Source organism: Macrotis lagotis, chromosome X, assembly GCF_037893015.1.
Source record: "Macrotis lagotis isolate mMagLag1 chromosome X, bilby.v1.9.chrom.fasta, whole genome shotgun sequence".
NCBI classification, from domain to species: Eukaryota; Metazoa; Chordata; class Mammalia; order Peramelemorphia; family Peramelidae; genus Macrotis; species Macrotis lagotis.
The window spans coordinates 580,067,387-580,089,686 of NC_133666.1; the positions used below are offsets into that span (position 1 = coordinate 580,067,387).

Here is a 22,300-nt window from a genome sequence, read left to right on the forward strand (position 1 = left end):
CTTCCTATGAAGGGAACATGTAGAATCCCTATTGTTATCACCCAATTCAGGATTTGTTATATATCTGGTAAAGCAAAAGAGCACTGGACTTGGGGTCATATGATGTAAGTTTTGATACTGGTTCTCAGGAAGAGAGTATCTGGCCTCAGTAAGTATCTGGTCTCAGCTACTTTTACTAGTTATGTAAAACTGGGAAGCCATCTCATTCTGCTTGCCTCAGTTTCTTCATCTGTCAAATGAACAGGAGAAGGGAATGGCAAACCACTCCAATATCTTTGCAAAGGAAAAACCTAGATTTGGGTCATGAAGAGTCAGACATGACTGAAATGACAACAAGAAATTGTAATCATGGCATCTAGGTCAGAGGGTGAGATCTCTGCCAGGGCAGAAATTTGGTTGTTATTATCTAATAACCATTTAATCATAATAAAACCTTTCATTTTTATACATTTATACTACCTTCTCACCTCTTGATTTCTAGAAGTTAAGTAACTTATGCAAAACCATACAGGAATAAAGACAATGAAGTATTAATACCAGTACAGTATTATTTTTTAATGAAACTCTTAATGTTCCCAAAAGTGACCACAAAATTATTTTATTTTATTTTATTTTATCTAGTTGCTTTAAAGGTAGAGTTCTTCTGTGTGTTTTCTTAATTTCTTCCTGTACCCTAGAGCTCTCCATATTGAATACCAAATAGTAATCCTTTCCCACGAGAAGAAAGAAAATAGAGAAATTACAACATGAGAAATTCAGATATAAGAAGAGGTCTTTTCTTACAGTATCATTGTTCATCTTTGGAATATTTTACTAATGGAGGCTGGGGAATCTCCATCTGTTGGTTTCAAAGCAGGCACATTCTGGTTTAGGTGAGGTCCCACAAGGATGATCAGGTGATTGCCAAGCTTCCCAAAAGTTGTATAATGACATCACCACAATCTTTCCAAAGTGGTCAAGAATCAAAAAATGAATAAGGGAGAATTAGGGCCATTTTAAATGGAGTTTAGAGGAACATTTTCTTGTTGGGAAAGAAAAAGGTACACTACATTGAAATAAGGATGATTGAAAAATCAAGACCATTTGTGCAAAAATGGAAGGTAAAGAAAAAAAACGAAACATATTTGTATACATGATCACACACGTATTCTTGAAAAGGCTTTAGAATGCACAGGCTATTAAATACAAATGGTTATTTCATCTTCCACCTCACAAGTATCATTCTTAATCTTGAGAGACTCTCCACTGAGGGGAGAGAAAAAAAAAAGATGAACTTAAATTGAGAATTGAGAGTGTCTGTTCATATATATATATATATATATATATATATATATATGTATATATATGTATATATATATATGATATATTCGTTTCTTAGAATATACTCTCTATACACACACACACACACACACACACACACACATACATATACATATATAGGAAATTGAGCTTAGGAATAGAAAAATGACTAAATATATGGAAGCCACACAGCTGAGTAACTGAATATTTAGGAAATGATTCCTGAATGGGGTTCTCTTCTTATCTGAAGGAATTCTGATGACAAAGTACCTACTTCCTTTTAAAGATTTGCTTAGTATCAAGTCCTCAACTAGTATATTAAGCCCTTTTTCTTTTTCTTAATTGCTGTGTTTTATTGTTGCATTAAGTATATGTCACCCAAGATGATCCTTGAGAATCTTGCCTTTTTTTCTCTCAAGACCAAAGGATAGGCCCTCAGCACTGTAAGGATGATTTTGTCTTTCAATAATTGTTAAATGAATTAACCTGCTGATTTGTCTTTAAAGAATATAGTCAGTGAATTTTTATTGAGCACCTACTGTATCCAAATTATTATGCTAGTTATTGTGAACTGGCTACTGGTAAACTTCCTTCTCTTCCTGCTATAGAGGATACAAAAAGTAATTCATGTCCACACTGTAGAAAAAAGCCTTTGTTTAAACAATTTTCTGTCATATATTGATCTTATCAATATGCTTTGGAGAGGCAATATGACAGGGCATGATATGATAGACTTAGAGTCATGAAGACCTGGACTAAAATTTTGTCTTTGGCAATTTATTAGCTGAGTGACTCTGGGCAAGTCACTTAATCTCTTTAAGCCTCACTTTTCTCACCTGTAAAATGGAGACAATAATGCAGGTAAAATGTTTATTTTCTCAGAGAATGGTTTTAATAACCAAATGAAAGCATGTAGGTGAAGTGCTTTGTAAATTCTAAAGTACTAAATAAATGCTATTATGATCCTTAGCAGCAATAATCACAATGTATTGTTTACTATAAGTTTATAGATGAATAAGCTGCTAGTGTTATCAAGGGCATATTTTTTTTTACTAGAAAAGGAAGTAGATGTGAGTAGCAAAAATGGACAGGTAGTGCATGCTGAGTGGATAACCATGAAATATTAAAAAATACTAGAGGAATTTTTCTAGTTCATTGGATAGAACTTCTAATGGAAGAGTGAAGGCATGGACAAGAATAAATCAGGATGAATAGCTATTTTTGGTTATCTGTATTGGTGGAGGATATATTGAGATCACTGAATCAACTATATATACAAGGAAATACATTTATTAGAGGTCAAAGGATATTAGAGATTATTTAATCCAAGTCAGAAGATATTATATAGGCCAAGAGAGGTGATGGGAGTTGTTCAAAGTCACATGTTTTGTTAGAGCTGGGATTATTAGTCACCTTCTAGTCTAATGTTTTTTACAATGCATCATGATGCTTTTATATACACAGAACCACAATGCTATTTATACTATCCATTATTCTATTTATTCTTTAAAGTTCAATTTAATTTCCCATGAAGTATCCTCTAAGTCAAATGAAATTACATCAACAATCATTTATTAAGCTTTTCCTATGACTAGGCAGTGTGTTAAATATTGACAATACAGATTTAAGCAGATTGTCCTTGCACTCAAGAAGCTTCCATTCTATTGGAAGAAAACAACACATTAAAGATTGCTGAGAAACAAAAGTTTGAGTTGAAGAGAAAGCACCCATATGGGAGAAGAAAGTTCAGAGTACCAGAAGTAGAGTTCAAAGAATAATAAAGATATGGGTGGCTTGGGGACTTTTGTGAAATTCCATCCTTCCTCAAATTACCCAGAGTATCCACCTTACACTTCAATTGTATATTAGAATATCGTTCTTCAATCAAATCAATACTACCAAAGCTTCCGCATGTCTCTACTGACAATCTATATGACTACAGACCCAAACTTTCCAATTTATGTTATCTTCCTATATTATAAAGCAAATTCTTGAGGACAGAAATTGTCTCACTTTAGTGTTTGTATCTACAGTGCTCAAAAGAAGGGGTAAGTGCTTAATAAATACCCATTAATTCATTCATTAATTTACTAATGGAGGAGACCATTGTCAGACATCTTGACCTATGTCTGTTCACTGGACTCTGATGATTTTGAAGGATAGAGTGAAGCTGATAACTTTGCACATCCCTGTATCAGTTAAATCCAATTCACTTGCAAGTCAAGTCATCCCACTCCTGATGTCTTTGGTCCTCTGTGAGAAAGAAGGACAAACGACAACAACAACAACAACAACAATGTACACCATGGATCACAAACTCCCAGAGGACAGGTTGAGTCTCATTCATTTCTGTCTTCTCTCTCTCTCTGTCTGTCTGTCTGTCTATCATCTATCTATCTATCAGTTTGTCCATCCGTCTGTCTGTCTGTACAACAAGTTGAAAGAACGAAAAAAATGCATAAATAAATGAGATTGATATAAGGGGAAAATAGGGATTGTTCTTAGGATTCCCTGTTATATTTTGGAAATTTGATCAGAAACAGCATTTCAAATCATCTGGGGCTCATAATAGGTCAATCTATGTGTAGTAAACAAGTTAGTGTTTGCCAGATTCTTACAGGTTATTGAGAAGGCACATACCCAAGCTGATTTTTATATAATCTTCCCTTGTCCATTAAATCCATCCCTGGAGAAAATAGGTAACAATAATATTGACAAAGGCACTGCTTGATGTCAGACTCTGGCTTGGAACCAGGGAGACCAAGCATGTAGTCTTGACATGCTTTCTTTAACCTTATTCCACCTTCTCGCCACCTCCTACGGGTTGGGTAATAAAGTTTTTATTCACTTAATAATGCAAAGTCTGATCTAAAGACTCAAATCTTGGGCCATAATATTGCAGACTTAATGTACTGAAAGCACTAAGGGCAGTAGATTAAATACATAATGCTCATCCCGGCTTAGGGCCAGTGCCCAGCTAATCTTTGGTTTCCAAAAAGTATGTCCATGAGTCTAAAAGGACAGAAATAGCAATTAGGAGCCCTGTTTACAAAGAGGGAGATTCTACCCCTTTAGAAAACTCATCTGTACAGACCAAATCAGATTCAGCAGACAGTTTGAAGCTGACATTTCAGCACAGTGTTATATGTAAGTTAATAAGCACTTACTATTGATAGTTTCTGTAGTAACTCTTTATTTTTAATCATATCCTTAATTTACTGTTTACATTTTTATCCAATTAGTAAGAGAGTGAGGTCGGATTTCCTCTGGACTACAATGCTGAGATGACTCAGGGCTCTTACTAAAATTCAATCTATTTTTCCTTTTTAAGGAAAAAAAAGAGACATTTCTGGATGAAGATGACATTTTCTCCTCAAAATGTTAAGATGCTGAAAAACTTCCATTCTAATTAAGAAGGAGGTCTTCACCTTTTCCATGCTAGATTTTGCCGACCTATCTTTCCTTTTCCAAAGAGGACATCATTTTTACTTGCTGGCTTAGGTTTGCCTGGGTTTAAAGGTATGAAACAGCTGGGCAATGGCATAAGAACATCTGTCTTTTTTTACCTTTGGATGATAATCTCAAGGTTTTTAATAACATACCACAAGACAATAAAGTCAAACAAATAAATACCAAATAAATGATAGATATGGTCATTTTTATGATGCTTTAAAGAAGCCTTTAAAAACATCAAATGTATTTTAATCAATGTTCTGAAGAATTTTGATAGGATCAATATATTGATAGAAAAACAAAATCTAGGTGGTGGAGTAAAGGATAAAGTGCCACTTATAGAACATAAATTGATGCAACAAAAATCGATTTCTTTCCCTCTGCCTGACCTCACTAAAGTCCTCAATTATGGAGTTAAAATGAAATAAGTCAAAAACTAGCAGACCCATTTTTGCCAAATCTACTTTAGGAGCAGAAAGAGGAATGGGGGAGAGGATGGGGAAGCCCTAATAGCTCATTTATGTTGGCTGATTAAAAGCAGGCCATTTTAAGTTTTTTCAGTAAAATGTTGGTAACTGTGGAATCTGCAGATAATGTCAGTTGCTTAGAACAGCAGCATTGTTCTAAGTGCCAGAAGGGGCTGTGCTATGTCTGCAGCCTAAGGGGACAGGTAATTCAGCAAAGGGACTTTGTTTTTCTCTTGTTTTATGATTCTAGGGTGAAGATAAGTGTGGGAAGTTTTGCAGCTCCAGATGGGGGGTACCTGGGCGGATGTATAGAGCAAAGCTATGAACAGGGCCTGTTTAGGGGACAACCTAAAGAAATTGAGTTCTATAGTAGAAAAAGGGGGCAAATATTAAGTTCTCTGAGCTAAATCCCTCACCCACTTCCTTATGATCTCAGCTTAAGACTTTCTATTACCTAGGAAAAAGGTCAACATGGTCATTGAGAAGACTAGGGCTGGACAGCCTAGACTCCAATCTCAAAAGGTAGAGTTAGACTGTGGAGAGAGAAAAGGAAGTCCTCCTCCCACGGAAGAGGATACATAAATATAACTTTTGGCAGCTGTCACAGGTGTTAAGTGGGACCAGGCAGTCCCAAGGGAATGCCAAGCATAGCGAATAGGGTACAAAATAAGGAGAAAATAAGACTCTGAAGACTCATTCCCGTCATCCTGTGCATTACAGAGCTCTCTCTCCATGGCTCCACCTGAGCAGCTGACCTGATTTTATGGAAATCTCTAATGCCTTTGTTTTCTCTGTAAATGAACCTAAGAAAATTAAGTATATTGTAATACAAGTTCATGAGCTTGGTAAGTAATGCTCAAAGTGGCTATCCAGTCACCTTAATGGGATGTTGTCAGACCGAATACCTTTTGAAAGAACACACACATACACACACACACACACACACACACACACACACACACACACATGCACACCTTCACTCTTCTGGGTGGAATGGCTAAAATTAAAAAAGGAATAACTTCAGAGATAGCAAATATATTTGTTTCTTAGGCTTTACTATACCTCCTCTCCCTCCCTACCTAATCTTTCTAGAAGGAAAGTGAAATTATACTAGTTACATGCACCTGGTTACTAGAGATTTATTTATCTGGCCTAGACATTAAGTATTAAAGAAAACTTGACCTAAGTTCTGCTGATAATTGCAACATTGATGAACCATTTTACAGGTACTTCACCACCCCTCATTTAATTAAAATTTAAAAATCCGAATGTAGAGACTTTCAGGTTAGAAGGGATCAGATCATGCTGTTTTGGATTCTTTAGTCCTGGAGCAAAAACAAAACAAAACAACAAAACAAAACAAACAATAAAACACCAAACAAACAAAAAAAACTCCATGCCTGAGGGTCACAGTAAAACAGAGATCTCTATAGCAAGTGTGTTGTAGAGGTGGTTCCAAAACTTGCAGAGCTAGTAATGAATGCCCAATATAATGGACCTTTATCACATAATTGAAGAGTAAGAAATGTCATCTCTGAAAATGGACAGTTATATATTGTGTGTGTTGTTCCCATGTAAGTACCTGTATTCCCAAACACTGAAATTAGAAAAAAAAAATTGAGCCAGGATTAAGTAATCTATGAAAAGGCTAAGTGAAGAAGTTAGCTATAAACCTTCTTCACACAGTCTTAAGCTTGTCACATATATATGGGTCAAAGATAAATTCATTTAGCATTCCTTATCTCAGTTTTTCCTATTATTGATTTTTTTTAAAGCAGAGTATCTATATATAATGGCTATACTTAGGCCCAAAGTGAAGACAATTCCCACAATGAAACATGATTCAGAATTCTGGCTACCTGAAAAAAGGACCTGTCTACTTTCAGGATTTAAGTTTCATAATAGCAGGTATAATAAGGAAGCCTAGACTACAACACTGCAACTCCTTAATAAATGTACAGAAACAGCCATTTTCTCTGAGGGGCTAAACCTACTTTTTCCCCCTTGACTGTATCACCTCCCACACGACTTCCTTTCCTCTGCTATCTTTGGCATTATTATCGTATTCTGACTCTTTCCTTCAGATGCTCCCACCTCAATGACAATGCCTATGAAGTTGTCATATGATAATGTAATTCTCTCTTTCTTGTCAAGGAGAAAAACACTACTAAAATTCTACCTTATCTTCAATGCCGCCAGGGTACCTCTACTATAAGAGGACATACATGGAAAAACAGCAAGGTGAGGTGGGAGGGGAATTTTATTTTCTTGGTCTAGCCTGTTGGTTCCTGTGCATGCATCAAATAGAACTGGGACAAGATGCCTGAACAATGATGCTATTAGAAGGTTGGAGTCACTCCTATATACATAAGAACAATGGCATTCAAGAATAGGCAAGGGGGTGTGATGGGAGCAGTGGTCTGAGAACTCATAATTACGATAGCAGCTGAGGTCAAAAAGAATGGTAGGCAGAAGGTGGGGATTTATTGAAACAATAAGGCAATGTGAGAGGTTATCAAGCCACTGGCTATAATTCAGTTTTATAAGTCCTCATTCAAGGTTGAGTGCCTGTTGAATGATAATGCTGATGAATCTTTCAAGATTCCTTAAAAAAGATATAACAACAGAGACCCCTTTGATTCTGATTATTAATAATGAGTGAAATATATAACAGGGAGATACATGTTTGTCAACAAAATTACCACTCTCATGGCTTGAGGTTTGGTGTAGAGACCAACTGGACATTTCATTTTGAATGGCAAGGGCCTTTGGATGTTCATATATGCAGTTGACAAGAACTGCCAGAACATGGCAAGATTTCCTAAATGAGATTCTCCGATATGCAAAAGAGATCAGTTAAATTTTCCAGTTAGTCAAGTTAGTCAACAAGTACTTATTAATGGACTATTATTTGCCAGACTTGTTGTATGTGCTAGGGATACAAAAAGAAAAAAGGCAAAGATTGTCCCCATCGTTAAAGGAAATACATTCCAATGGAGGAGACCACAGGCAAATAATAATGGTCACAGAGGAGAGATGAAAGGTTATCTAAAAGGAGAAGGCACTCAGTAATGGGAAGAGGGGAGTAGACATCCTGCAATAGCTGAGATTTAATCTGAATCTTGAAGGAAGTCAAGAAATTAAGAGGTGGATATGAAAAGGGAAAGTATTTTAGGTAGGAGGGAACAGCTAGCCCAAGGTCTGGAGATGGAAGATGAAAGATGTTTTGTGAGGAAGAACAAGTAGCAAGCATAGTGGCATCATAGGGTACATGAAGAGGAACAAAGTGTGGGAAAACGCTAAAAGTAGGAAAGGTTTGAAATGGCCAAATAAAAAAAAATTGCTTTATCTGAAGGTAGAATGAGTCACTGGAGCTTACTGAATGGCAGAGGCAAGGAGAGGAACAGTGAGACCCATACTTTAGAAAAACCACCTCGGCAGCTGTGTTTTATGGGTTGCAGTGGGAAAAGACTTGAAGTAGGACAAGTTCTTGTTGTTGTTATTATTGTTTGTTGTTCAGTGGTTTTTTAGTTAGGTTCAACTCTTTGTGACCCCATTTGGTGTTTTCTTGGCAGAGATACTACAGTGGTTTGCCATTTCCTTCTTTAGCTCATTTTATAGATGAGGAAACTGAGGCAAAAGTAAATGAGGTTTAAGTGACTTAGTCTTCCTGACTCTGGTCCCTGTCTTCTATTGATCACCCGTACCACATTGCTGCCCCCAGGAAGATCAGCAATAATCTAGGTGAAAGATCTGAATTAAGTGGTGGCTATGGGAATAGAATATCATGGAGATAGAGATGCAGTAGTTGGGGACTTGTAGAGTGGGTAAAGGCTGAGACTGATGCTGCCTTCAGATGTAAGTTGACAGGGGTGTTGGTGGTGGGGAAGAGGAGAGGGTTCAGGGGAAAGTTAATGAGTTCTGTTAGGGACATGTTGGATTTGAGAAGACTCTGTTTTATTCATTTCAATATGTTGAAAAGGCACTTGTTGACTTTAGCTTAAGAGATACTAAGACTAGTTATATTCATCTGGAAATCAGCTTAGAGACAATAATCCAACTTCTGAGAGTTGAAAAGATCAACAAACATTCTAAAGGGAAAATTATGATATCTTCATTCATTTTTATCAAGAAGGATAGAGGTCCTCTGTTGTGAAGGTAACAATGACAAGACCAGGAACATATAGTAAACACACACACACTGAAGGACCTGATATTGCCACTCATAGCTCACTCAACTTCTGTGGCCTTCATTGCTTTCCTAAAATTAAGGACTTGAGTTGGTAGTCCCTAAGATCCCTCTCAGCTAGAATCTATGATGTGGTGACTATGCTTTCTAGAATCAGAGACTCCAAATTTCAAGGGTCTCCTGGAGTATAGTGATTGAATGAAAATCAAATGCATCTAAAGGGAATCTTTCCTGTACCATATGGTCAAGTTATCATCCAGCTTTTGAAGAGCTTTGGCAGTCCATTCTATTTTTGGAAAGTGCTAATGATTAATGGTGTAGTGGAGAGAGTGCTGGTCCTGGAGTCAGGAGGGGCCTGAGTTCGAATCTGACCTCAGACACTTCTTAAGTTGGCCTCAGTTTCCTTATCTGTAAAATGAGTTGGAGACCTAAATGGAAAACCACTTCAGTATCTATGCCAAGAAAACTCCAAAAAGAGTCAAATAAGAATGAAATGAATGAACAACAACAAATGGCCAAGGGTATTTTTGTGTTTGTTTGTCATACTGAAGTAAAATTTTCCTAGGCTAAGCAACCAAACCTCTTCCAAATGACAGGCTTTCATTTATTTGAAGCTAGCTATTAAGTACAAACCCCCTGTTGTTCCTACCATTTTGTTTGTTTGATATCTCCTTCCCCTATCTATCCTTTCCCAGGCAATGGCTCTATGATCTCATTCATAACAATGAAAAACCTCTAAACACCTAAAACCTGGCCACCCACAGTACTGGGAAAGAACTTGTCTAAAATATTAGGAGTGATCTTCAGTCTCCACACCTTGATCCAATCAAAGCATTCAAAGTACACAGATTTAGAGCAATACACAGAAGCTTTCCAACCTCATCCTTTGAACTTATTCACAGAAAATGAAAAGTCCTCAGACATGGGAAAATCTTTTGCTAAATTGCTGGCTGACAAAGAGACTGTATTAGGTCAGAGGCAATTCAATGGAAGTTATAAAGCTATATATCTTGTACAATTAATTCCTCATGCTGATTTTCTGGTAGCAAATGCTTACCAAGTATATAATGATAATAGCCAACATTCATTTATAGCCCTTTTTATGTGTCTGATGATGTATAATTATTTTCTAATTTGATCCACACAGTAACCTTGGAAGGTAAGTACTTTTATCCCCATTTTGCAGTTGAGAAATTTGAAGCAAACTGAAGTTAAATGACTTGCTTAGGGTCACACTGTTATTAAGTATCAGGCTGGATTTGAACCAGGTCCAGAGCTCTATCCATTGTAGTATGTAGATGTTTAGATTTTGGTTCACTTTACAAAATATAGATTCCATTTGATGATGGTTCTTTGGAATTTGAAGATGATTTTTTGGAAGTGGGGTCATTAAAGGTCATTAAACTCAAACCAGGAGGGTCACTTATCTCACATATCTAATTTTTTTGGGGGGTGGGAGAGGACCCTCTAACACTATTCTTGTTGCCATCAAGAAAGGTTTTGCTGGCAGACTGGCATCCAGGGAAGCCTATAGAATTTCTGGCACATGCTCTCATAGCCATTCCAATAATCTTGGGAAACACTCCTGATCAGCAAGACTCATTTTTGTCTCTGTGGTTCAGGTGAACAATCCTCCCATCTATCCTGGATGTGGTTTGGCTTATTTATGTGAATAGATGTATGGAATAGTGAAGGGCTACTCAGAAAGTACTCTCACACTGAGTGTTACCAAAATGGTCACTGTGCTCTAAGAGATAGCCACCCCCAGTCCAGAGAACAAAACAGTCCTCTTGCTCTTAACACCATGGTGTCTCCCCTACCCTGCTGCCACATTAATGAGATGTCCTCCTTACTTAGATTCTGGAGATTTCTATGTCTTCTAGCACTCTCAACTCTAAACTAGCTTCTTGAAGAACTTGTAGTAATTATTAAAATTATTTTTATATTCATATCAGGTTATATCTAGAAATATCTATTTTAAAACAGAGGAAACATGAATACTTTCAGGTTCCTGACTCTTCATGCTGGAGTAACCCATGGGGCCCATTGACTAGAAAGCATACTTAGCCTAACAATGGAAATTACCAGTAGCCATCATAATTTTGGCTCCACTCTAGTGCAAAGGAAAGAACAAAGAGATGATTTGTTTCCAAATAAGAGCATATTTCCTGTTTTAAGGGAGTAGGTGACCCCTTGGGTTGTCTGAAATGGTGGCTCTTAAAGTCCTTCATGCCATAGTTTTTGGCAGTGAGCTTTTCAAGGTAATGAATAAGGTTTTGTAGAAGTATATTCCATCCCGTTTTTCCAAAACTCAATTTGATAGCACCAAATCACAAGTGCTGTTCTTTACCCACAGGGACTTTGCCACTTTGGGTGATTACTAAGTTTATATCTCTGAATAGCCAAGAAGAGTAGGAACTTGCCGAAGGTATGACAACCAGACGCCACAGCTGCATTCCACATGGTTTTAAATGCCCGTTTCCTTTCCTTTAAAAGGGCAGGGAATTGTTGTGGCAGAACATTTTGTTCCCTAAAAAGATTTGAATAGAGTTTACCCAATTCATTCTTTCTTCTGAGAAGGAAAAAGAGACATCCTGAGAATTAGCATGTGTTAAAGAATCCTGGCAGAATAATGTTAATTGATCCTGGCTTACTAATACTATAGAGAGATTTATTCTAGACTAGTCTGCACAGACAAGTAGCCAGTGAATATTAAACAATGATTTTTGACACGTTTTCCTAAAAACTGTCAAAGTTGTTGTTTAATATTCATCCCTAATGATTAGTGACATTGTTAATTTTAGGCTTAAAACATATGCTAATACTCCTCTGGTGAACTTATCAGCATTTATTAAACACCTACTCTGTGTAAGGCCCTATTCTTGGTGCTGGGGATACAAATAGGAAAAATTTGTCTTAAAGAAGATTATTTTCTAATAAGGGAGAAATCAGTGTGTTTGTATGTGTCTGTACCTCTTTCTCTGTGTCATAGAGACAGACACTCCTCCCTCATCAAATTATATACTTTAAGTTCACTTTCATATATATATATATATGTATATATGTATATAATTGAGCAAATAATTATGAAGCATCTACTACAATCAAGTCATTCTACTAACTGGAAATTGTTAATCCAGATGTGAAATAAGGTAGCATGGAATAGTAGAAAGGAAATTGACTCTAGGACTAGAGAGTATGGGTTCAAACTTAGTACATTCGTGACCTTGTACAAATTAATCAAGTTTTAAAAAAGAGAGTTTTCACAAAATGAACTATTTCTTTTCCAAGGGCTCTTTTAGCTTTAAATCTATGATTCTACACATTTTTGCAGTCTTGTAAAAATAATTGTTGGATATGAAATTATGAATTCATCAGTGTGGAGAAAACCCAGTATAGACATCCCTTCCACTCAGAATCATTGATTTGCTTAGAGCTTTGAGAGTCAAATTAATTGGCCCATTTTACAGGATCAGTATGGAGAGAGAGAGAATGAGAGAGAGAGAGAGAGAGAGAGAGAGAGAGAGAGAGAGAGAGAGAGAGAGAGAGAGAGAGACAGAGAGACACAGAGAGAGAGAGACAGAGAGAGAGAGAGAGAGAGACAGAGAGAGAGACAGAGAGAGAGAGAGAGAGAGAGAGAGAGAGAGAGACAGAGACAGAGACAGAGACAGAGACTTGAACCCAGATTTGTAATGAACTACAAATAGCTGTCAATTAGTATCATTTAGAAGACAGTCACTCTGGAAGGATGCAGGTGAAATTTTTTTTTTTTCATGTGTGAAAGTCATGTCTCCCCAATCAGACCATAAGGAGTCTAAGGACTTAGAAATGTGCCATTTGTTTCTTTTGTACTCTCAAAAACATCTACAGTATTTCACTGCAGCCCACACAGTTCTGAGCACATTAGTAGGTGTTCCAAAATACTTGTGAATAAACTTGAAAGAAGGTAGGATTGGATGAAAATCTAGCTTTTGAATGAATATCAAAACTAATACAACTATTAGGAATCAGAATTTCTTAAAGGTCAAAGGAGATCTGTATTTTGCTGAGATGGAAATTTTTGCCCATTGACAAAATTCCCAAACTTGTGTGATGGATAATGCGCACAAATAAAATACATGCATATCATATAAAACATAGACATTTGTCTACTATCCAGAACAGTTAGTATATTCATTAATCAGGGATTTATTTATACTCTCAATGGAGAGGATATTAAATCGTTAATATTAAAAGAAGCAGTTGTCCTTTTAATTGACACAACGATTTAGTTGGTCCGTGGAGATATTCTTAATTTAAACAAACTTGAGAGTTGATTGGAAGTGTCAAACATGTGATGAGCTCAAGTGTCTGATATGAGAAGCAAGCATATGGAAACTTGATTAATGAGAGGGTAAATTTAAAACTCAGTCATACTTGTGAGATTCAAAAGTATTTTTATTTAAAGTTACATATATAGAATACCAGGAATAAAACTGCCTTTGTATCTAGCCTCACTGGCTTGTAGAGTGTATGGTAGAAATCTTCTAATTGCTTTTCTCTAGTCTTGTTTGGTATTTCATATTTAGATATAACATAGTTTAAGGGGGAGTGAGCAGCAAGAAAAAGATACTAATGTACACACATATCAGGTCATATCAAATTTTGTAAGGACAAATGATATTACAATGAAAATGTTCGTGAATTAAAAAAAAAGATTTCCAAGTTCTAGCTGAGGTTCTATTCAATCACATAATATTTGAGATGGTAAAACTTTACGATAATGTAAAAACGTCTCCTTCACATTTACTATGGTTTATTATAATGAGTTTTGACCTTGGAGATGAAAAAGTCTTATTTTAATGTGTGAAGAAATTGAAGTCAGGAGTTAGTGATTTGTTTAGAATCATACAGGTGGTCAGAAACATCTGGGATTCCAACACAGGCCTTCTGACTCTTCTATCAACTCCTTTTCTGATTTTATACTGCCTCCCCCTCATTTTTACCCTTTCAAAATAACTGAAAATAATGACCACTTAGGCATGTAAACCAAAGTTACATCAACTCAGATAAAGTCAATCAACACCATAAACCCTTGAGGTCACTCATGATACTTTCCTGTGCACTCATTTGTGCTGAATCAATTTCAATTAAATCAATTAGGATGGCAACTTGCAAAATTCACCTATTGATCTAACAGGATTAAGATTGTTCAATTTGTTTGGGTGCTCCAGGAAACTCAAAGCCAGCATCTCTGCCTGGTGATGATGTCAAGTCTAGAGATTTAAACAAACAAAACAAAAACATTTGATTGCTTAGTAGTCAGATATTTGGGCGGTTTAATGCAACTTAGATATCTCTATATTCCCTCTGCCCTGGCTCTCAGAGTTTGACTTGAACAAATACGGTAGGCTGTATCATATGAAGCATGAAAGCTATTAGGAGTAAACTTTTATTTGAATAGATTGCAACATTAATTTTTAAAAGGACATTACAGAAAGACCTCTGAGTGAATGAAAAGTTTCTTTTTAAAAGAAGAGAAGCTTTGTGATAAATCAGTAGTTTTGGAGAGCATTTGATATACTTGACCTTTGGGGAGGGGTGAAGAGTGGGGAGAGAATGCTTATTAAGGATGCCTAAAGTTGAAGGATCTGTAGATGAAGCCGTAAAATTCTGCCTGTCTTAATTATACCAGTGGAATTTTCTAATATGTCTCTAAAAACAAAGGTTTCTGACAGTCCTTGGGTCATTATTTTCACTTTCCCCATGTTCCCTTTAATTTTTCTATTAACAATAAAATGATATGAGTATTTGCAGCAGGTAGTAGAAAGACAACTTTGTTTTTGTTCCTCAAAGTAAGGAAAAAATAAATCATCTCCTTTCCATCAGAGTTATCTGTTTGGGGCCTTGTGTCAAGTTAACAAACATTTGTCAAGTGCTTAATATGTGCCTGACATTTTTTTTAACTTTTAAAAGGAATTCTGGGCTAATGTTTATTTATTTTTTCCAAATACATGGAAAGGTAATTTTCAACATTTTGTTGCAAGGTTTTGAGTTTTACATTTTCTCCCTCCCTCCCTTTTCCTCCACCTCCAACATTGGCCATAAATGTTTAATCATTATTAGGCTAAATTCTAGGGATAACAAAGAAGTCAAGAACACTCTGCCTTCAAGGAGCTTACAGTCTAACAGAGGAGACAAAATACAAATTACCATATACAAACAAGATTTACACAAAATTGGAGATGGTAACAGAGAAGGAAGGCATAAATGGGGATTAGAAAACACTTTTTTTTTTAATATAAGGTGGGATTTTAAATTGGATTTAAAGAAAACCAGAAAGCCAGGAGATAGAGAGAGGAGGGAGAGAATTTCAGACATGGAGAACCAACATTGAATAATGATCTGATGGGAACTTGAGTGTTACATACCAGGGATAGGAAGAAAGTCAATTTTTCTGAATTTTCAGAATACAGAGGGGAACAAAGTAAAAGAAAACTAAACATAAAAAGGGAGTAAATTAGGGAGGATTTAAAATCCAAACAAAAGATTTTATATTTAATTTAGAGGATAATAGGAGCCACTGGAATTTTCTGAGTAGGGGATGATATGGTCAGATCTGCCCTTTTGGATAATCAAATTTATATCTGCAATCAGGAAAGATTTGAAGAAGAGAGAACAAGTAGAAGGCTGTTATAATAATCTAAGCATGAGATGATGAGGGACATTAGAGTGGTGAGAATGTTAAGAGGAAAGAAGGAGATATATTTGAGAGATGGTGAAAAGGTAGAATCAGCAGGAGGTTTATTATATCTAACACACCTTTGATATGTTTTGGCTTGGTGAATAGGATAAATGATGGTTTTATTGATTGAATTGCCTAAGTAGCATCTATTTAGTAAATTCTTTTTGAATCTACCTACTGATCAGAAAAATAGTTTCTCCCAGAGACTATTTTTATTCCATTTTTAGCTTTAATACTCCCATCTTTTAAAAAGGCTAAAACTCTCCTTGGATCTTATATCAGCTTCCACATATAATAATATTAAGAGTAATGGAAACTAACAGTGCATCATCATCATTAACCAATAATTATTATTTATGATAGGCAGGAGACTAGGCTACCCACTGGAAACTGAATTCCTGATGATCAAGGCTCTTCTAATGTGTGACCTTGGTCAAGTAACTTTAGCATTAGAATTTCCTTCACTTTTAAATGGGGAGTGTGGACCTGATGAGTTCTTAGTTCCCTTTCAGCATTAGAATCATGTTTCCATGGGACATACTTTCTGGGAAGCATATTACACATATTACAAAGGAAATACTTTAATGAGACAAAGTCTAGGCTACAGGAAATTGACTCATGGTGAAAAAAGTGGCCATGTCACTTGTGGGAAAACTCTGAAATAACCTCTTTGGAAAAAAATTCAAGCATTTTATCAGTGAGTAGTCTAAAGATGAGGCAAGAGAAGTGCTTTATAGAGTTTCTACATATTGTAGTACACAGAAAGAGTTCCAGAGGTCTCCAACAGTAAACAGGAAAGGAGTAAACTTCCATTAGTATCTAAGGACACTTCTGTAGAAACAGTCATCTCTGTGTTGGCCATGCAGCAGGGACTAGAGGTGGAAGACATCATTACAGAAGTCATTTAGTTCAACACTTTCATTTTACAGAATAGGAAACTGAGGTAGAAAGTTGTGTTTGAGGAATAGCAAAGATTTTATTTTGTCAGTATTAGGGACCCAGAGTGTGAAAAAGGGAGCAATGCCATCAGAAAGACGCAAGGTTTAGTTTTCAAGCCTCAGTTCAGAAAACAAACACAAGAAAACAACTCCACTTGACTTAGCAACAATGAACTTTGAGAACTCGGACAGTGAAGCAACCTTATGATGAATACAACAGAATGTAAACTGGCATCAAGTTGACAAATAAAATGCTAGAACTCTAAAAGAATCTGCTATAGGAAGGATAGCATCTTTTGTCTCCTGATTTCCATGGCTTCCTCAAAAATTCTACCTTCTACAAGGCTTTTCCTGATCCCCTTTCCCTGTGTTATTAGCTCCAATTTATTTTATTTCTAATTTGTTTCTTCATAAATTGTTTCCATACTGGAATCCCAATCAGAACATGAAATTCTTGGTTTCTTTTCTTTCTTTGTATCCATCCCCAAAGCTTAAGAGTACCTATCCGATAGTAAGGTATTTAATTGATGCAGGGAACCATGGGCATAGGGAGTGTTGAGACCAGCTGGAGACAAATTTTGTAAATTTATTTTTTGCATTGTTAAGGGCATCTTCCTTCTTCCTATATTGTCAGGCCAAGAGGGCCTGACCTTCAATCTGATCTAGATTGCACTCTTTGGTTCTGGGCAGCCAAGGCACTCAGGAGCTGGAAACCCATAAGAGACCCCTCGGCAAAGGCAAAATCTCTAAGGGGGGGCTTGGTGATCAACAGATCAACACCCCTCCCTTGGACCCTGAGGGAGAATTTAAGGAGATCAGAGGGAGAATTATGTGGCCTTTTCTTTAATCCCTATTTAACTTTCCTATCACTTTCTTTTGTGTTGTAACATTTTTTAATAAATCTCTGTTCTCTTTCCACACCTGCATTCCCAGGTCTCTGAATTGTGATTTCCTCACAGCTGCTAATTGAATGCAAGGGTCAACACTATCATGAGATTTATTATAAAGGTTTAAAGAATTGATGAAAGTTAAAATTTCCTGGCACCAAAATATATGTGCAATTAAGGTTAAGATTATGATAGAATTTTAGATATCTCCATTAGAAGATAGAACAGAGACATTTAGTTCAAGCATCATAAGCCTATAACATATATGCAGTCTGCAAAAGTGAGGGTAGATGCATGAATTCCAGACCATGACTGTGACCTATATTCTTTATGATGCTATCTATTCTATATCACCACTTCTCGACACCTTTGGAAACTGTTTAGAAGCAATTTGTAAAGGCCTCTAGAAGGAAATCAAATTTTGGGATTAACAGATTCATGGATATCTAGAACTGAATTAGAACTCAGAGGTCACTTGGTCAACTTCCTGCTTCCTTCAACCTTGAGGAAAATGAGGCCTAGGAAGAGAAGACCTCATTCTCTTTCTCAAGTCTCAAATCACATAGGAAATAAATGTTGAGGGTCATTTTGAACTCAGATTCTATGCTACCAAAGCCCTCAGGAACACCTAATCTTCCAAAGGCATATAATCACTGAGAGGGTTCTATGGAGAGTATTCGGTATTTGAGAATTTCATTGACCATTTATATTAATTATTGCTAGCATGATTAATAAAATGAATAACAATTCCATTTTAAAAGAAGTATACCCTCATATTGAGGAAATATTTTGGAATAGTAATGAATTTTTTTTTTTCTTTTAATGTCAAAAGGGGAAGGAAACTATTAGGTCAGCATTCCTGAAAGCAAAGAGGAATGGGTAGGGTTTTCAATGTTCTTGCCAACCATGCCTGAATAGCTAGATACATAAGATGTTAATAGATGAAAATGACCCAAGTGGATAGTGCTGAAGGAGAAAGGTGACCCAAAACATCTTGCTAATTGACTATCCCCTTTCTACCATAAAACTGAGAAGAGTAGTTTTGACTTTGTGGTTTCATTAGCATATAGAACTCAAGGTAAAGAAACTTCCTCTGTCATTAGCTTAATCAACATTTATTGAGTGATTAATCTAAAGCTTTCTCCTAGGCACTTGTAATACAAATACAATAATATAACCATAAAAGTTGCTTGGAGGAGCTGAGAGATTAAGTGACTTGCTCACAGGGTCACAGTTCTAGTATGTGACATTGGAGAACTTGAACCCCAACTCTATCAGAGGAGGACTTGATCTCTTAGGGAATTGTCCTCCCCCTACAACCTGCTGACTCTTAAACATTAGTAAAATGATATTAACTTGAAAAATAAGCCTAATACAATGAGGGAGGAAAAAGTTAAGACCATGCAATACTAAGGCTATGATTAAATGAAAGGTAGACAGAAGTCTAGAAAATTAAATGGTTTGATTCAGGGAATGACCATAAACAGTGATGCCAGACAGATGATTGCATGATAGAAAATCCCAAATGTTTCACAGTTTCCTTACTCATAAGTTTAGTTCTAAAAAATTAAATGTCACAAGATAGTTTATCTCAGATTGCCAACAAAAGAAAACATTTTATTGGAGAAAATACAGAAAATGCAGGCCTATTAAATAAGTGAGTAGATTTTGAGTTAGTATACTGTGGACATTTCAATCTTTCACTTTGATTGGGTCAAATGATTTTTTATAACCACTAAGCAATGCTCCCTAAATATTCCCATAAGTTGTATGATGCTGGAAATTTCTGGTATTGATTTATTATGCAAATAGTATATATACATGTTATCTCTTCTGATGAAATGTAAGCTTCCTGTGAAGGAACTATTTCATTTTTGTCTTTATATCTGGAGAGCCTAGCGTAGGGCCTGGCCCACAGGAAGAACTTAAAAATGTTCCTTAAATGATTGATTCATCCCAGACTCTACAAAGTTTTAAAATACATAGAGGCAAAGCTTTGTGATATGTGAAAATTTAGTTAAATTTAATTTATATTTGTTTCAATGACCTGGGTTCAAATTTCACCTTTGATATTTATTACCTTTGTGATGTTGGGCAAGCAAGATATAAGGAATAGAATCCTGGACTCAGAATCAGAAAGACCTGAGTTTAAACTTTTACTTAGGTACTTGTTATCTGTGTGACTCTGGGTATCTGTTTTCTCACCTGAAAAATGGGCAGGAGTTGGTTTGGACTGAATGACCTCTAAATATTTGATCCTAGGAAGTCACTTAACCTTCCTGGGCTTGGCTTTCTTGATCTGCAAAATGAGGGGAGTCTGGATTAGATGGTTTCTGAGGTCCTTCCTAGGCAGCTAGGTGGTATAATGGAGAGAGTATCCTGCCTGAGTCAGCCTGATCCATCTTCTTAAATCCAAATCCAGCCTCAGACACTTAATAGCTATGTGGCCCTGGGCAAGTCACTCAATCCTATTTACCTCCATTTCTTCATCTGTGAAATAAACTGGAGAAGGGAATGACAAACTACTCCAGTATCCCTGTCAAAATGGGATCACAAAGGGTCAAATATAACTGAAAAATGATTGAATAACAACTGATGTTTCTTCCAGCTCTGATCACATCTCTGAGTTGCCTATGAATGGAAACCAATATTCCAATCCCATACATTACTAATGACCAGCTCAGGAAACTATCTAGGAGAAGAGTTAAGTTCTCCGTTCAGCTCAGCCATTTTATAATGGTGGGCTTCACTTTTCTCTACCATTGTAAGATGTTGGGCTTTACTTTTCTCCACTGTCACTTTGTAAGATGAGAATAGACCTCTAAGGTTCTTCCTAGTTCTATAAGAATCTATTGTAGTTAAAGCTCATGGTTAAATAGGTGAATGACTCAGACTAAGCACTAATCTGTTGTCTAGTATAATAAGAAGTCATAAGAGGCAGTCTGGGGTTGATAAGTAGAGAGGGAGTTTTATAATGGAATGGAGCAAGCTAGAACATTGGAGCTAGAACATAGAGCTAGAACACAGAGCAATTTGATATAAATAAATGTAAAATCTACATAATTTGCCCTGCATTGCCTTGCTTAAAGGCAGAGGGTCCCTTTTCAACTTTATGAATGTTGAAGCTTAGGTGTTCTTCAGTGAGGTAGAGGATCATATTAAAGCTCTTTGTCTACAGCAGTAGTTTGAAGACATTGTTCTGGAAAGAGAGAGCAGTGTTATGCTCTTGGAACATTCTTCCAAAAGACAGAGGGTCATGAAGATCCTCATTGTGAAGTAACTGAATGCTAAGAAACTACATTTATGTTTCGATTTTGCTGAAAGAGTCCTTGGGGTGGGGGTGGGGGGAAATGCTGACTTTTAATAAGCTGTAAATGCCTCTGCTTAACAATGCACATGTACTTCTTCCCATACCCAGAGCCACTGATTACAAAGGCACTTGCTGATGGTAAAATGCCAGGAAATGTTTTTGCTGTAATGACTTATGGAACAATATGAACTGCCTTCATCTGGCACATTCACCACTTGAGGGAATCCTCTGACAAAAAAAGGAGCATCCCTTTGTGAAGCATGCTTTTCTCCAACTCTTATTACATCATTCAAGTATCTGCAGCCAAGGATGCTGCTATGGAGAAAACTCCTAAGTACCACTTATTTCTCTACTACAGCATCCATGGATCATAAAGGGCACAAATGTAAAAATATAAATAATGTGTATAAAGTATATAATGTGCATGAAATAGATAATGTATATAATATACACATAAAACATCATCATAATTAATAAAGTTATTAATCATATCATCAAGAAGGAAGCTGTCTTCCTTTTTCCATTAGAAGGAATGCAAACTATCCCAGAACATCTTAAGATAAGGAGGAGAGGGAAGGAATAGAATTTTCAGAGTTCTTTTGAGATTAGCAAAGAGTCTAATGGCATTTTCAAGCTTTAAGAAAAATATGCCATTAAAAGAGATGGAGAGAGCATGAGAGATTACCAATGAACCACCTGTGAGGAGGAAAAAGGAAGAAAGTCTCTCTCCATTTTTGGATGGAACCTTGTGGCAAATTTATGGCAGAACTTGGACAAGAATCAGAGAAAATTGGTAGTCATGAATAAATTGGGATTCATACCATTGGAATGAAAATCTGCATTCATGGGATCATAGATCCATAAGAAGCTTAGAAATATTAATGGTTATTTTAATGATTAGAATAATTAGCAGTCTAACACTTAAATTCATTACTGAATTTAATTAATAATATAATTATTAATAACATAAATAGCTCCTCAAACACATTTGTGATTTCACTGATTTGGGAGTTCCATTCAGTGATTCAGGATG

General features: G+C 36.2%; 1 protein-coding gene and 1 long non-coding RNA gene across 4 annotated transcripts in view; one reads left to right on the forward strand and one right to left on the reverse strand.

Annotated features, from left to right (window-relative positions):
- SAMD12 (sterile alpha motif domain containing 12) overlaps nucleotides 1–22,300 on the reverse strand; it is a 506,789-nt gene that overhangs the window by 175,271 nt on the left and 309,218 nt on the right. For 2 of the 3 annotated variants that reach the window (XM_074201408.1, XM_074201407.1), the window contains exon 5: nucleotides 1,393–14,663. The exons of the other annotated variant lie outside the window; for it this stretch is intronic. In XM_074201408.1, coding sequence (XP_074057509.1) covers nucleotides 14,590–14,663 — 74 coding nt within the window. In that variant the 3' untranslated portion in view covers nucleotides 1,393–14,589. Of the gene's footprint in view, nucleotides 1–1,392; nucleotides 14,664–22,300 lie in introns of those variants that run through there. 3 annotated transcript variants of the gene reach the window in all.
- Nucleotides 5,386–21,758, forward strand: LOC141498327 (uncharacterized). The gene is made up of 5 exons (XR_012471608.1): nucleotides 5,386–5,422; nucleotides 5,940–6,064; nucleotides 7,374–7,460; nucleotides 11,765–11,836; nucleotides 21,376–21,758. It is a non-coding gene; the product is annotated as an uncharacterized LOC141498327 (long non-coding RNA).